The sequence below is a fragment of the Nomascus leucogenys genome, chromosome 17 (assembly GCF_006542625.1).
Source record: "Nomascus leucogenys isolate Asia chromosome 17, Asia_NLE_v1, whole genome shotgun sequence".
NCBI classification, from domain to species: domain Eukaryota; kingdom Metazoa; phylum Chordata; class Mammalia; order Primates; family Hylobatidae; genus Nomascus; species Nomascus leucogenys.
In genome coordinates this window covers 40,336,254-40,349,148 of record NC_044397.1, presented here as the reverse complement: position 1 = coordinate 40,349,148, position 12,895 = coordinate 40,336,254, and the positions used below count along the sequence as shown (strand labels likewise).

The 12,895-nt window shown below is 42.3% G+C and overlaps 1 protein-coding gene across 2 annotated transcripts in view; it reads left to right on the top strand.

Moving 5' to 3' along the window:
* Positions 1-12,895, top strand: part of BAZ1B (bromodomain adjacent to zinc finger domain 1B) — an 83,529-nt gene that overhangs the window by 20,692 nt on the left and 49,942 nt on the right. For both annotated transcript variants that reach the window (XM_003276597.4, XM_030796298.1), the window contains exons 4-6: positions 3,111-3,312; positions 8,852-8,973; positions 12,356-12,553. In XM_003276597.4, the coding sequence (XP_003276645.1) occupies positions 3,111-3,312; positions 8,852-8,973; positions 12,356-12,553 (522 nt within the window). The remainder of the gene's footprint in view (positions 1-3,110; positions 3,313-8,851; positions 8,974-12,355; positions 12,554-12,895) is intronic.

Sequence of the window (12,895 nt, the reverse complement as noted above, 5' to 3'; positions counted from 1 at the left end):
TTAGAACCAGAATTGGTGTTGATCCAGTAAAGCTCCTCTGAGGAGGCAACATTTAAGGTGAAGCCTATAGGTTGAGTAGGATATATCCATGGGAGAAGGGGGCATTGAGTATTTCAGGGAGAGAGAACAGGGTGTGTGAAGGCCTTTAGGCAAAAGGGAATTTGATGGTTAGGAAGAAGGTTTCTCAACGTTGGCATTACAAACTTTAGGACAGATGATTCTAGAGGGTGCTGTCGTGTGCATTGTAGGGTATTTAGCAGCATACCTGGCCTCTACCCACTAGATGCCAGTAGCACCCTCTCAGTTGTGAAAATCAGACATTGCCATATGTCTTGGGGAAAGGAAAAGAGGTATGACAGAATTACGCCTGTACTGTACTGGGAAAACCATTGTACTGGAAGAACAGAGAAAAATCAGTGTGGTTAGACTATATAAGGAGGGAGGATGGTGGGAATGGTAGTATCAGGTAGCCAAGGGCTAGATCTTGTACAGGTCCTCAAAGGTTAGGTCATGGTTTGAACTCTGTTGTTTTTGTTTTTGTTTTGTTTTGTTTTGAGGTGGAGTTTCCTTCTTTTTGCCCAGGCTGGAGTGCAATGGCGTGATCTTGGCTCACCGCAAACTCTGCATCCCAGGTTCAGGCGATTCTCCTGTCTCAGCCTCCCGAGCAACTGGGATTACAGGCATGCGCCACCACACCCAGCTAATTTTGTATTTTTAGTAGAGACGGGGTTTCTCCATGTTGGTCAGGCTGGTCTCAAACTCCCGACCTCAGGTGATCCGCCTGCCTGGGCCTCCCAAAGCGCTGGGATTACAGGTGTGAGCCACTTCGCCCGGCCTTGACCTCTGTTATTTTTGGTTTTGGATTTATCATAAGGCTTACTTTGCAAAAATGGTTTGAAATCTGTTTTTTTTTTTTTTTTTATAAGCAGTTTTGCTCGTCGCCCAGGCTGGAGTGCAATGGCGCGATCTCGGCTCACTGCAACCTCCGCCTCCCGGGTTCAAGTGATTCTCCTGCCTCAGCTTCCTGAATAGCTGGGATTACAGGTGCCTGCCACCATGCCCGGCTACTTTTTGTGTTTTTAGTAGAGACGGTGTTTCACTATGTTGGACAGGCTGGTCTCAAACTCCTGACTTCAGGTGACCCACCCACTTTGGCCTCCCAAAGTGCTGGGATTACAGGCATGAGCCACTGTGCCCGGCTTGGTTTGAACTCTTAATGAGCATTGGAAAAACTTTGTAGAGTTTTTTTATTTTTATTTTTATTTTGTGAGATGAGGTCTCGCTGTGTTGCCCAAGCTTGAGTGTGGTGCACAATCATAACTCACTTCATCTTTGACATCCCAGGCTCAAGTGATCCTCTTACCTCAGCCTCCCTAGTAGCAGGAATCACTGGCATGCACCACATCCTCGCCTGGCAAATTTTTTTGTATTTTTTTGTAGAGATGAGGTTTCACCATGTTACCCAGGCTGGTCTTGAACTCCTGGACTCAAGCAGTCCACCCACCTTGGCCTCCCAAAGTGCTGGGACTACAGCCATGAGCCACCATGCCTGGCCAGTGTTTTTGTTTTCTTAACAGTATTTTTTTAAGAGCAGTTTTTTGTTTTGTTGAGGCTGAATAGAAAAGTAAATAAACCTTAAATATATCTATAATTATATTAAACATAAGTAGTCTAAACATTTCAGTTAAAGGGTAGACATTGACTAGGTGTGGTGTGTGCCTGTAGTCCCAGCTACTTAGGAGGCTGAGGCAAGAGAATTGCTTGAGCCCAGAAGTTCAAGGCCAGACTCGGCAACATAACAAAAATGTCGTTTCTTTAAAACAATAACAAAGCAGTAGAAATACTCATTTTGGGCACAAAAAGCAAGACGAAATGGTATTGCTGTGTATAAGAGAGAAACACATAGAATAAAAGTGAAAGAATGGAAAAATACATGCCATGTTAACATAAGTCAAAAGAAATCTGAAGGGGCTATGTAAGTATCAGAGGATAGATTTCAGATTAAAGAAAATAACCAGGGATAAAGAAGTAGCAAGTCATTTTATAATGAAAAAAAATGAGTCAGTTTGTCAAGAGGACGTAGCAGTGGTTTGCAGCCCTCTAATCCCCCAAGATAGGGTCTCACCCTGTCACCCAGGCAGGAGTGTGGTGGCACTTTCATAGCTTACTGCAGCCTCAAAAACCTGGGCTCAAGCGATCTTCCTGCCTCAGCCTCCTCAGTAGTTAAGACTATGGGAACACTCCATCACGCTTGGCTAATTTTATTTTGTAAAGATGGGGTCTCCCTATATTGCCCAGGCTAGCCTCAAATTCCTGGGTCTGGCTGGGCATGGTGGCTCGTGCCTGTAATCCTGGCCCTACACAATTGATTTTTGACAGAGGTGGAAAGGTAATTAAGTGGAGAAAGGTGTTATTTCAACAAATGGTTCTGGAACATTTGGATATCCATATATAGTTTATTTCTTTTTTTTAAAATGTAGGCCAGGCGTGGTGGCTCACGCCTGTAATCCCAGCCCTTTGGGAGGCTGAGACAAGCAGATCACTTGAGGTCAGGAGTTTGAGATCAGCCTGGCCAACATGGTGAAACCTTATCTCTACTAAAAATACAAAAATTAGCCTGGCACGATGATGCGTGCCTGTAGTCCCAGCTACTCTGGAGGCTGAGGCAGGTTAGAATGGCTTGAACCCAGGAAGCGGAGGTTGCAGTGAGCCGAGATCATGCCACTGCACTTCAGCCTGGGTGACAGAGAGAGACTGTGTCTCAAAAAATAAATAAATAAAAAATAAGTAAATACATAAAAAAATGTAAATTCTTGAACCGTATTCACATATTTTAGGCTGGTACAGTGATTGCCTTTTGGCCTTGTATATTGGCATTTTACATGAATCATGAACCTAGATTGTGATCATTTCATTTTTTTAGGGTGTCATATTTCAACCTAGAAGTCTGAGAAAAAAAAGTTGGAAAGAGTTCATTGTGCTTGGATACTTTACTGTTTCAATCATTTTTTGTTAGTTGAGGCATGTGTATTGGATGATATATTCTAAACATCTTCAGGTTTCTGGTTCTTATTTATTATCTCTGATTTTCTCTACTGTCTCCTTTATAGGTTGGGAAGGAGAAAATGCTCAAGGTGAAGATTGTGAAGATTCATCCTCTGGAGAAAGTGGATGAAGAGGCCACTGAGAAGAAATCTGATGGTGCCTGTGATTCTCCATCAAGTGACAAAGAGAATTCCAGTCAGATTGCTCAGGACCATCAGAAGAAGGAGACAGTTGTGAAAGAGGATGAAGGAAGGAGAGAGAGTATTAGTATGTTTGATATTAGCTTTCCTTAGTGCTTTATGAGATCCTGTTTATTTTATTATGAACACATCTTTTAGGGTTCTCTAGCAACTAAATGTGTGATTTTTTTATGTAGACATGATTTTGTTCATTTATGATTCATAGAACAACTAAAATGTCCACAGCATGAGTCAAGACTTGAATATCCCTAAATAATTAAGACTGTTGGGAAGTCATTTCCTCTAGTTGCTTAGAAAGCTCTGTGCAGGGCTGGGTGCTATGGCTCATGCCTGTAATCCCAGCACTTTGGGAGACTGAGGAGGGCGGATCATCTGAGGTCAAGAGTTCGAGACCAGCCTGGTCAACATGGTGAAACCCCGTCTCTACTAAAAATACAAAAATTAGCGGATTGTGGTGGTGGGTGCCTGTAATCCCAGCTACTTGGGAAGCTGAGGCAGGAGAATCGCTTGAACCCAGGAGGTGGAGTTTGCAGTGAACTGAGATCACAGCATTGCACTCTAGCCTGTGCCACAAGAGCAGGGCCACAAGAGCAAAACTCCGTCTCAAAAAACAACACAAAAGCTGTGTACACATTGCTAGCTACTCAAGATGGCAAAGAAAGTCTGCTTTCCTTTCGTCTTGAAGTGGAAATGTGTATTTATGTGTTGGGGGATGATCAAGGTAGGAAGAGCAAATTCTAACCCTGATGTTCACATAAGCCAATGTGATGGTTTTAGGTACAGCTCACCCTTGAACAACACAGGTTTGAACTGCACAGGTCCACGTATGAATGGAATTTTTCTTTTTCCTTTTTTTATGGCCCTTATCCATCTCTCAGTATTTTTTCAATGAATTTATTGGAAAATTCTTTGGAGGCTTGTGACAGTTTCTGAAGAAACTCAGAGACGAACTGAGTAACCTAGAAATATTGTAAAAAAGAACAGAGGTATGTCATAAATGCATAAAATACATGTAGTCTGTTTTATCATTTGCTACCATAAAATATATACAGAAATCAATTATAAAAAGTTAAAATTTATCAAAACTTACACAAACAGACCATACATGGCACCATTCTCAGTCAAGAAAAATAAGAAGTTTCAGTATTAAATAATAACAGAGTAAAATGAACTGTAGTACGTACTATACTACTGAAATCATTTCCTAATGACCTCCTGTTGCTGTTGCAGTGACCTCAATAATTTTATGTGATGCTAGTTCATCTCTCTAGTAAATTGCTAATTGTCCTAGTGTCCTTTTTTGGCTTTTCATAGATAAGGCCTTGCTCTGTCACCCAGGCTGGAGTGCAGTGGCACGATCATGGCTTGCTGCAGCCTCGATATTCCTGGCCGAAGCGATCCTCCCACCTCAGCTTCCCAAGTAGCTGGGACTGTAGGCATGCACCACCACACCCAGCTAATTTTTGTAGTTTTTTTTTTTTTTTTTGTAGAGGTCGGTTCTCACGATGTTGTTCAGGCTGGTCTTGTACTCGTGAGTTGAAGCGATCCTCCTGCCTTGACCTCTTTTTTTTGGAACAGGGTCTTACTCTGTTTCCCCCAGGCTGGAGTGGAGTGTTGTGATCCCAGCTTACTGCAGCCTGGACCTCCTTGCGGCCTCGGCCTTGGCCTCATGCTGAATTACAGGCATGATGCACTGTGCGTGGCTGTATACACAGGTTTTTGACTGCGAGAGGCGGAGAGGTCAGAGCCCTAACCCCCATGCTGTTCAAGGGTCAGTTGCAACTTTTTTCTCTCCATAATCTGTAATCTAAGTCCCTCTCACATGGGAGCAGGTAGAATCCTGAAACTATGATGTCCTAGGGACCTGGAGACTCTAACAATAATGTTTTTAAAGTTGAAGAACTGAGATTTGGCTCCCTGGGAAGACCGTTCAGCCTCTGAAGCCTTCATTAATAAAGAATTTGACTGGACTTGATTATTGTTGTCTCCAAAAATGTAGGCGCACCAAGTGTTTAGTGTGTATTGGTCTCCCTCCGCATGAGTGTTAGAGGATCAAATAATGTTAGCTCACTGTTTAACTGGTACAAACTTTGCATTAGAATGTGATGTTGTCTGTCTCCCATTCTATTTTGTGTCTCTAGATGTTTTGGATCTGTGCAGATGGTTTTTGAGGTATTTTCTTAATGTAGTTTGAAGCAAACTTCTGAGAGTGTCATTGTAGTTGGTCCATCCCAAGTTGTTGATACTTCAGTTTTGTTTTCTCCTGTATTGTGAATGCTAACATCTGTGTTTTCTAGTTTCCCTCTTCTTTTTGATATTGAAGTTTTGTAATAAGGGCATTACTTGCAATTCCTTGAGGTTGAGAAGTGTTTTGGTTAGGAATATTCTCTCTGCTTTCCTAACATCAGTTTTATGGTGGTCTTACTTCTGCCTCTATATTCCTGAAATAGTTCCTATTAAGTTTACAAGTGTCCTCTTAATTGTCAAATGCAGAGATTTCTTCTTGGCCTGTGTTTGACTTTTCTGTGTCCTCTTAATTGTCAAATGCAGAGATTTCTTCTTGGCCTGTGTTTGACTTTTCTGTTACATTTATTAATATTTATTTATTTTTTAACGTTTAAGTTCAAGAGTAGAAGTGCAGGGTTGTTGCCTAGGTAAACTTGTGTCGTAGGGGTTGGTTGCATAGATTATTTCATCACCCAAGTGTTAAGCCTAGTACCCATTAGTTGTTTTTCTTCAAAAGGCCCGAGTGTGTGTTGTTCCCCTCAATGTGTCCATGTGTTCTCATCATTTAGCTCCCACTTACAAGTGAGAACATGCAGTATTTGGTTTTCTGTTCCTGTGTTAGTTTGCAAGGATAATAGCCTCCAGCTTCATTCATGTCCCTGCAAAGGACATGATCTCATTCCTTTTTATGGCTGCATAGTCTTCCATGGTGTATGTGTACCACCTTTTCTTTCTTGTGTCCGTCGTTGGCATTTCGGTTGACTTCATGTCTTTGCTATTGTGAATAGTGCTGCATCTGTTACATTTAATACTGTTGGTCACTCATATCTCTTAGCTTGATACCACTGTCTTCTAGTGCTCCAGGTATTCCGTTTCTTTACTTCCTTCCTTCCCTGCCATTCCTTTGACTTTTTCCATAGGATTCTATTCTTTGCCTTCTGTTTTTCAGTTTGCGTAGTGTAATGTTATATGCTATTCATGCCACAGTTTGAATTCTTAACTATATGTAGCCTGGTGATTTCCAAGCCTGGGTCAGACTTTTAACTGTAGACTTGATCTTTACTTGCCTGTCCTATATGCAATTTATTTATTTATTTATTAATTTTTGAGACGGAGTCTCGCTCTGTCACCCAGGCTGGAGTGCAGTGGCACGATCTTGGCTCACTGCAACCTTCACCTCATGGGTTCAAGCGATTCTCCTGTGTCAGCCTCCCCAGTAGCTGGGACTATGGGAGCACACTACCACGACCAGCTAATTTTGTATTTTTAGTAGAGACGGGGTTTCACCATGCTGGCCAGGCTGGTCTCGAACTCTGGACCTCAGGTGATCTGCCTGCCTTGGCCTCCCAAAGTGCTGGAATTACAGGCGTGACCTGGCCCCTGCTTTATGCAATTTAGATTCAACATGTGTAAAGCTTAATTGACCTCACTCTCCTTGTATCCCAAGGCAGGTAAACAAGAACTGTTCTCTCATTCTTTTACTTGGCTCACCGTACATCCACCTAGTGTCTAAGGCATAAAAGCTAAAATACCTTTAACATTCTCACGTCTAGTTGGTCACAAACTGGAAGAATTTTGACTCTCTTTCCTTCTGTATTACAGTTACATTAGTTCAGATGTTTGTTTATTTTTGAGACAGGGTCTTGCTCTGTTGTCCAGGATGGAGTGCAGTGTGTGGTCATAGCTCAGTGCAACCTCAACCTCCCAGGCTCAAGTGATCCTCCTGCCTCAGCTTCCTGAGTAGCTGGGACCACACGTGTGCATCACCACACCTGGCTAATTTTTTTTGTTTGTTTGTTTAGAGACAGGGTCTAACCATGTGGCTAAGGCTTGATTTAAACTCCTGGGCTCAAGCAGTCTCCCCACCTCAGCCTCCCAGAGTTCTGGGATTACATGTGTGAGCCTCTGTGCCCAGCCTAATTCAGATGTTTAGCATTGTATCTTCCAATTTCTTTATCTTCAGTATCAACTTCCCATTTCATATTCGCCTTCTTTTTTTTTTTTTTTTGAGACGGAGTCTCGCTCTGTTGCCCAGGCTGGAGTGCAGTGGCATGATCTCAGCTCACTGCAACCTCTACCTCCCGGGTTAAAGCAATTCTCCTGCCTCAGCCTCCCGAGTAGCTGGGATTACAGGCGTGTGCCACCATGCCCGGCTAATTTTTTCTATTTTTTGTAGAGACAGGGTTTCACCATGCTGGCCAGGCTGGTCTTGAATTCTTGAGCTCAAGTGATCCTCCTGCCTCGGCCCCTCAAAGTGATCTTTCCAAAATGCACCGTAGTTAGTTATAGCCACAGTCTGTCATTGGTTCTTCACTGCTAGCAAGACAAATTCTAATATCTTTAAATGGTATACAAGGCCCTTTCTGATACGGCCCTGGCTTACCTTTTAGAATTTTTTTGGCTCTAGTATACATCATATTTAACCACACCTCATTGCTTGCAATCTCTGAACAGGTCATATTCTTTTTTGGTCGTATTCTCTTTTTTTTTTGAGCCAGGGTTTCACTCTGTCTTCTAGCGTGGAGTGCAGTCACAAGATCAGGGCTCACTGCAGCCCTGACCTCCCAGGCTCAAGGCATCCTACCCCAGCCACCCAAGTAGCTGTGACTACAGGCATGCGCCACCACATCTGGCTAATTTTTTGTATTTTTTATAGAGACAGGGTTTCACCATGTTGCCCAGGCTGGTCTCGAACTCCTGGACTCAGGGGATCTGCCTACCTTGTCCTCCCAAAGTGCTGGGATTATAGGCGTGAACTACCACACCTGGCCTAAGTCGTATTCTTACTCATCTTTCTACCTACCTTCCAGACTAAGTTAGGTATTCCTTCTCTGTATTCTCATAGTGTTTTTCTTTTTTTTTTTGAGACGGAGTCTTGCTCTGTTGCCCAGGCTGGAGTGCGATGGCGTGATCTTGGCTCACTGCAACCTCTGCCTCCTAGGTTCAAATGATTCTCCTGCCTCAGCCTCCCGAGTAGCTGGGATTATAGGGATGCACCACCAAGCCCGGCTAATTTTGTATTTTTAGTAGAGATGGAGTTTCTCCATGTTGGTCAGGCTGGTCTTGAACTCCTGACCTCAAGTGATCCGCCCGCCTCAGCCTCCCAAAGTGCTGGGATTACAGGAGTGAGCCACCGCGCCCGGCCTCTCATAGTGTTTTTCTTTACCAACTTCTATTACACTTTTTACTACATTCTAGTTATTTACTTGCTGACTTTCCTCATAGACTTTAGCTCCTTGAAGTTAAGGACATTATGATTCATTTTTGTACTATATCACCCAGTGCCTAGTGAAGAGCAGACGTTCAGTTAAGACTTGTTAATGAATGAGTGAAAAGGATTAAAATAATTGTTTTTCACTAATTTTCTATGATTTGACTAGATGACAGAGCACGTAGATCGCCACGAAAACTTCCTACTTCATTAAAAAAAGGAGAAAGGAAATGGGCTCCTCCAAAATTTCTGCCTCACAAATATGATGTGAAACTACAAAATGAAGATAAGGTTAGTTGACACTTTACTTTTTACATGTGATAGATGTTCTTTAAGAAAATATCATAAGGTTGCTTTTGTTGGAGAAAATATGCTAAAGAAAAATGTAAATGAATGTACAGCAGATTCTGAGTGGTTTTGTAGTTGCAGTAATTAATGACTTCAAGTTAATGTAAATTATATTTTCTTTCCTAGAAGATACCATGCTTTTCCTCTTTTTTATAGGAATTACTAGAGTGTAAGTAATTTACATTTGAGCTTGAAATTCAGTTTGAAAATTAAGCATCTGTTCCCAGCAGTTACGGACTTTCCAAGGAAATCACTCCTCCCAGTTAAAAGTAGAACAGCAGGCAGGGCGCTGTGGCTCACGCCTGTAATCCCAGTATTTTGGGAGGCTGAGGTGGGCAGATCACGAGGTCAGGAGATGGAGACCATCCTGACTAACATTGTGAAATCCCTTCTCTACTAAAAATACAAAAAATCAGCTGGGCGTGGTGGCGGGCACATGTAGTCCCAGCTACTCGGGAGGCTGAGGCAGGAGAATAGCATGAACCTGGCAGGTGGAGCTTGCAGTGAGCGGAGATTGCGCCACTACACTCCAGCCTGGGCGACAGAGCAAGACTGCTTCTCAAAAAACAAACAAAAATTAGCTGAGCGTGGTGGCAGGCGCCTATAATCCCAGCTACTCAGGAGGCTGAGGCAGGAGACTCGCTTGAACCTGGGAGGCGGAGGTTGCAGTGAGTTGAGATTGTGCCCCTGCACTCCAGCCTGGGCAACAGAGCGAGACTCCGTCTCAAAAAAAAAAGTGTTTTGCTGATTGGAACTTAGATTCTAAGAAATACGGAATGTTACTTTTCAGATATTCCTATACCACCTGTATGTGTAGAATCTTAGAGGTAGATTAGGAGACTGGGTGTGGAAGGCAGTGCACATTTGTCTTCAGGTTTAACCATTTTACAGAAGAAACAGCTAAGACCTGAGAAGTTTAATAACTGTCAAAATTCTTGATTCAGTAAATGAGATCGGGAAGGATCGTAACCCAAATCTTTTGCTGCTTCGTTTACATTGTTTTGTTCCTGCCTCAGAATGCTGACAAGTCTGATTCCATTCTGACTGTTGGTGTTATGGTTCGTGATCAGAAGCCTTGGCTGGTTTGTTAGGATTTTTTTTTTTCTTTTTTTGAGACGGAGTTTTGCTCTTGTTGCCCAGGCTGGAGTGCAATGGCGCAATCTCGGCTCACTGCATCCTCTGCCTCCTGGGTTCAAGTGATTCTCCAGCCTCAGCCTCCCAAGTAGCTAGGATTACAGGCATGCATCACCATGCCTGACTAGTTTTGTGTTTTTTGTAGAGACAGAGTTTCACCATGTTGGTCAGGCTGATCTCGAACTTCTGACCTCAGGTGGTCTACCTCCCTTGGCCTCCCAAAGTGCTGGGATTACAAGCGTGAGCCACCGTGCCCGGCCTAGGTTGTTTTTTTTGTTTTTTTTTTTGTCTTTTTTGAGACGGAGTCTTGTTCTGTCGCTCAGGCGGGAGTACAGTGGCATAGTCTTGGCTCACTACAGCCTCTGCCTGTCGGGTTCAAGCGATTCTCCTGCCTCAGCCTCACGAGTAGCTGAGATTACAGGTGCCCACCACCATGCCTGGCTAAGTTTTGTGTTTTTAGTAGATACGGGATTTCACTGTGTTGGCGAGGCTGGTCTTGAACTCCTGACCTTGTGATCCGCCTGCCCCGGCTTCCCAAAGTACTGGTATTACAGGCATGAGCCACTGTGCCTGGCCAGGATTTTTTTTATATTTGAATATTGGATATTGTTACATACAATTTTTCACAGAGTTTCTTCTCATTCAGCAAGGTAGCTGATTAAGACATGCTTAGTTTTAGGCCAGGCACGGTGGCTCATGCCTGTAATCCCAGCACTTTGGGAGGCTGAGGCAGGCGGATCACCTGAGGTCGGGAGTTCGAGACCAGCCTGACCAACATGGAGAAACCCCGTCTCTACTAAAAATACGAAATTAGCCGGGCATGGTGGCACATGCCTGTAATCCCAGCTACTAAGGAGGCTGAGGGAGGAGAATAGCTTGAACTAGGGAGGTGGAGGTTGCAGTGAGCAGAGATTGTGCCATTGCACTCCAGCCTGGGCAACGAGTGAAACTCTGTCTCAAAAAAAAAAAAAATGCTTAGTTTTAACCACTTCCCTAAGTATCACTTGTATTCTTATTGATGAGTATAAGTATTTTGTTCACAAATAGTAAGTATTGGTTACAGGAAGAAAGAAAATGCAAATAAGAAAGAGATAGTATCTGATGTCATGCTCAGAGATAATTGGTGAATATAGATTTAGTAAATGGTAGGTAGCTCCTAAGTGACTTTTTAAAAAAATTTTTTTTGTATTCCTTCCTTCTCTGTTTCCTGCTATTAAGTGACTTTTAAAAGTAGAACTATTCTGCCTATATTATTTTATAACTTAATGTTTTCATTTATTGTGTGCTAAGCATCTGTAATGTCATTAAACTTTCTTCCAAAACAGTGTTCTCAGATTTTAATATGTGTGATAGTCACCAGGGGAGGTGATTAGACATGTTGATTCCTAACCTCTACTGCCAGAGAGTCATAAGATTCATTAAGTGTGCAGTGAGGCCCAAGCATCTGCATTTTAGTAGCACCCTAGATGATTCTGATGAATTTTTCTGGATTGAGAAACTTTTTTCATAGGACTGCAGTGTCCATTATATGTACATATTTTCATTTAACAAATCTCTTATTGGTGTACCTTTAGGTAATAACTCTCAACCCCTTCTTCACTTTTTTGCTATTACAAGCATTTGATGATGACTTTGTCCATTTACTTCCTAAGATAAATTCTTAATGAGAGGAATTGCTGAAAGGGTATACATATTTTTAGAAAACTTTGATACATATTGACAGATTGCCTAAGGATATTTTTAAATTGACATTCTGTCTCTGAAAATTATTCTCTGTTTTTTCTCTCTCAGATAGGGTCTCACTCTCTGTTGCCCAGCCTAGAGTGCATTGGTGTGACCATAGCTCACTATAGCCTGGAACTCCTGGGTTCAAGTAATTCCCCTGCTTCAGCCTCCCAAATAGCTAGGACTATTGGCATATTTTGATTTTTGTACACAGAGGGTCTTGTTATATTGCCCAGGTCGATCTCTAACTCCTGGCCTCAAACAATCTTTATACCTTGGCCTCCTGCGTTGATGAGATTATAGGTTTAAGATACCATCCCTGGCCTATATTTTTTTCTTTCTAATTTGTAGCCCTATTGATATAGATGGAATTTTGATTTTTCTGGAGAGAACGTATATTGCTTGTTCTCATTTGGGTAATTACTTTTTACCCCAGTGGTGAGTTATTTGTTTCTTTTTAACCTAGATCATCAGTAACGTGCCAGCAGACAGCTTGATTCGTACAGAGCGCCCACCAAATAAGGAGATAGTTCGATACTTTATACGGCATAATGCATTACGAGCTGGTACTGGTGAAAATGCACCTTGGGTCGTAGAAGATGAATTGGTGAAGAAATACTCTCTGCCCAGCAAGTTCAGTGACTTTTTACTTGATCCATACAAGGTAAGGTCACTGTTAGTTTTTGGACAGCAGAATAAAGCATCATTATTTCTCTGATGGCTCCAGTATATTTATGTTTATAGCAGGTTTTGAACTCTAACATCAGATAATGAATTAAAATTTCAGGTGTATCTGTTTCATACAGGTTGTTATGTGAGGTTGGTAGGGGAGAGGCCGCATTGAATATCTTCCCCAGTTCAATTTATTTTTTATTATGCTAGCATAATTTAAAAAATCTATATACATGTGCTTTTGTGCCTCAGACCCTTTTTGGAATGAGGTATGGTATAAATACAAAAAGTATTTTGTTAACCAGTTACTAAGAATGAAAACTGATTTTGCATG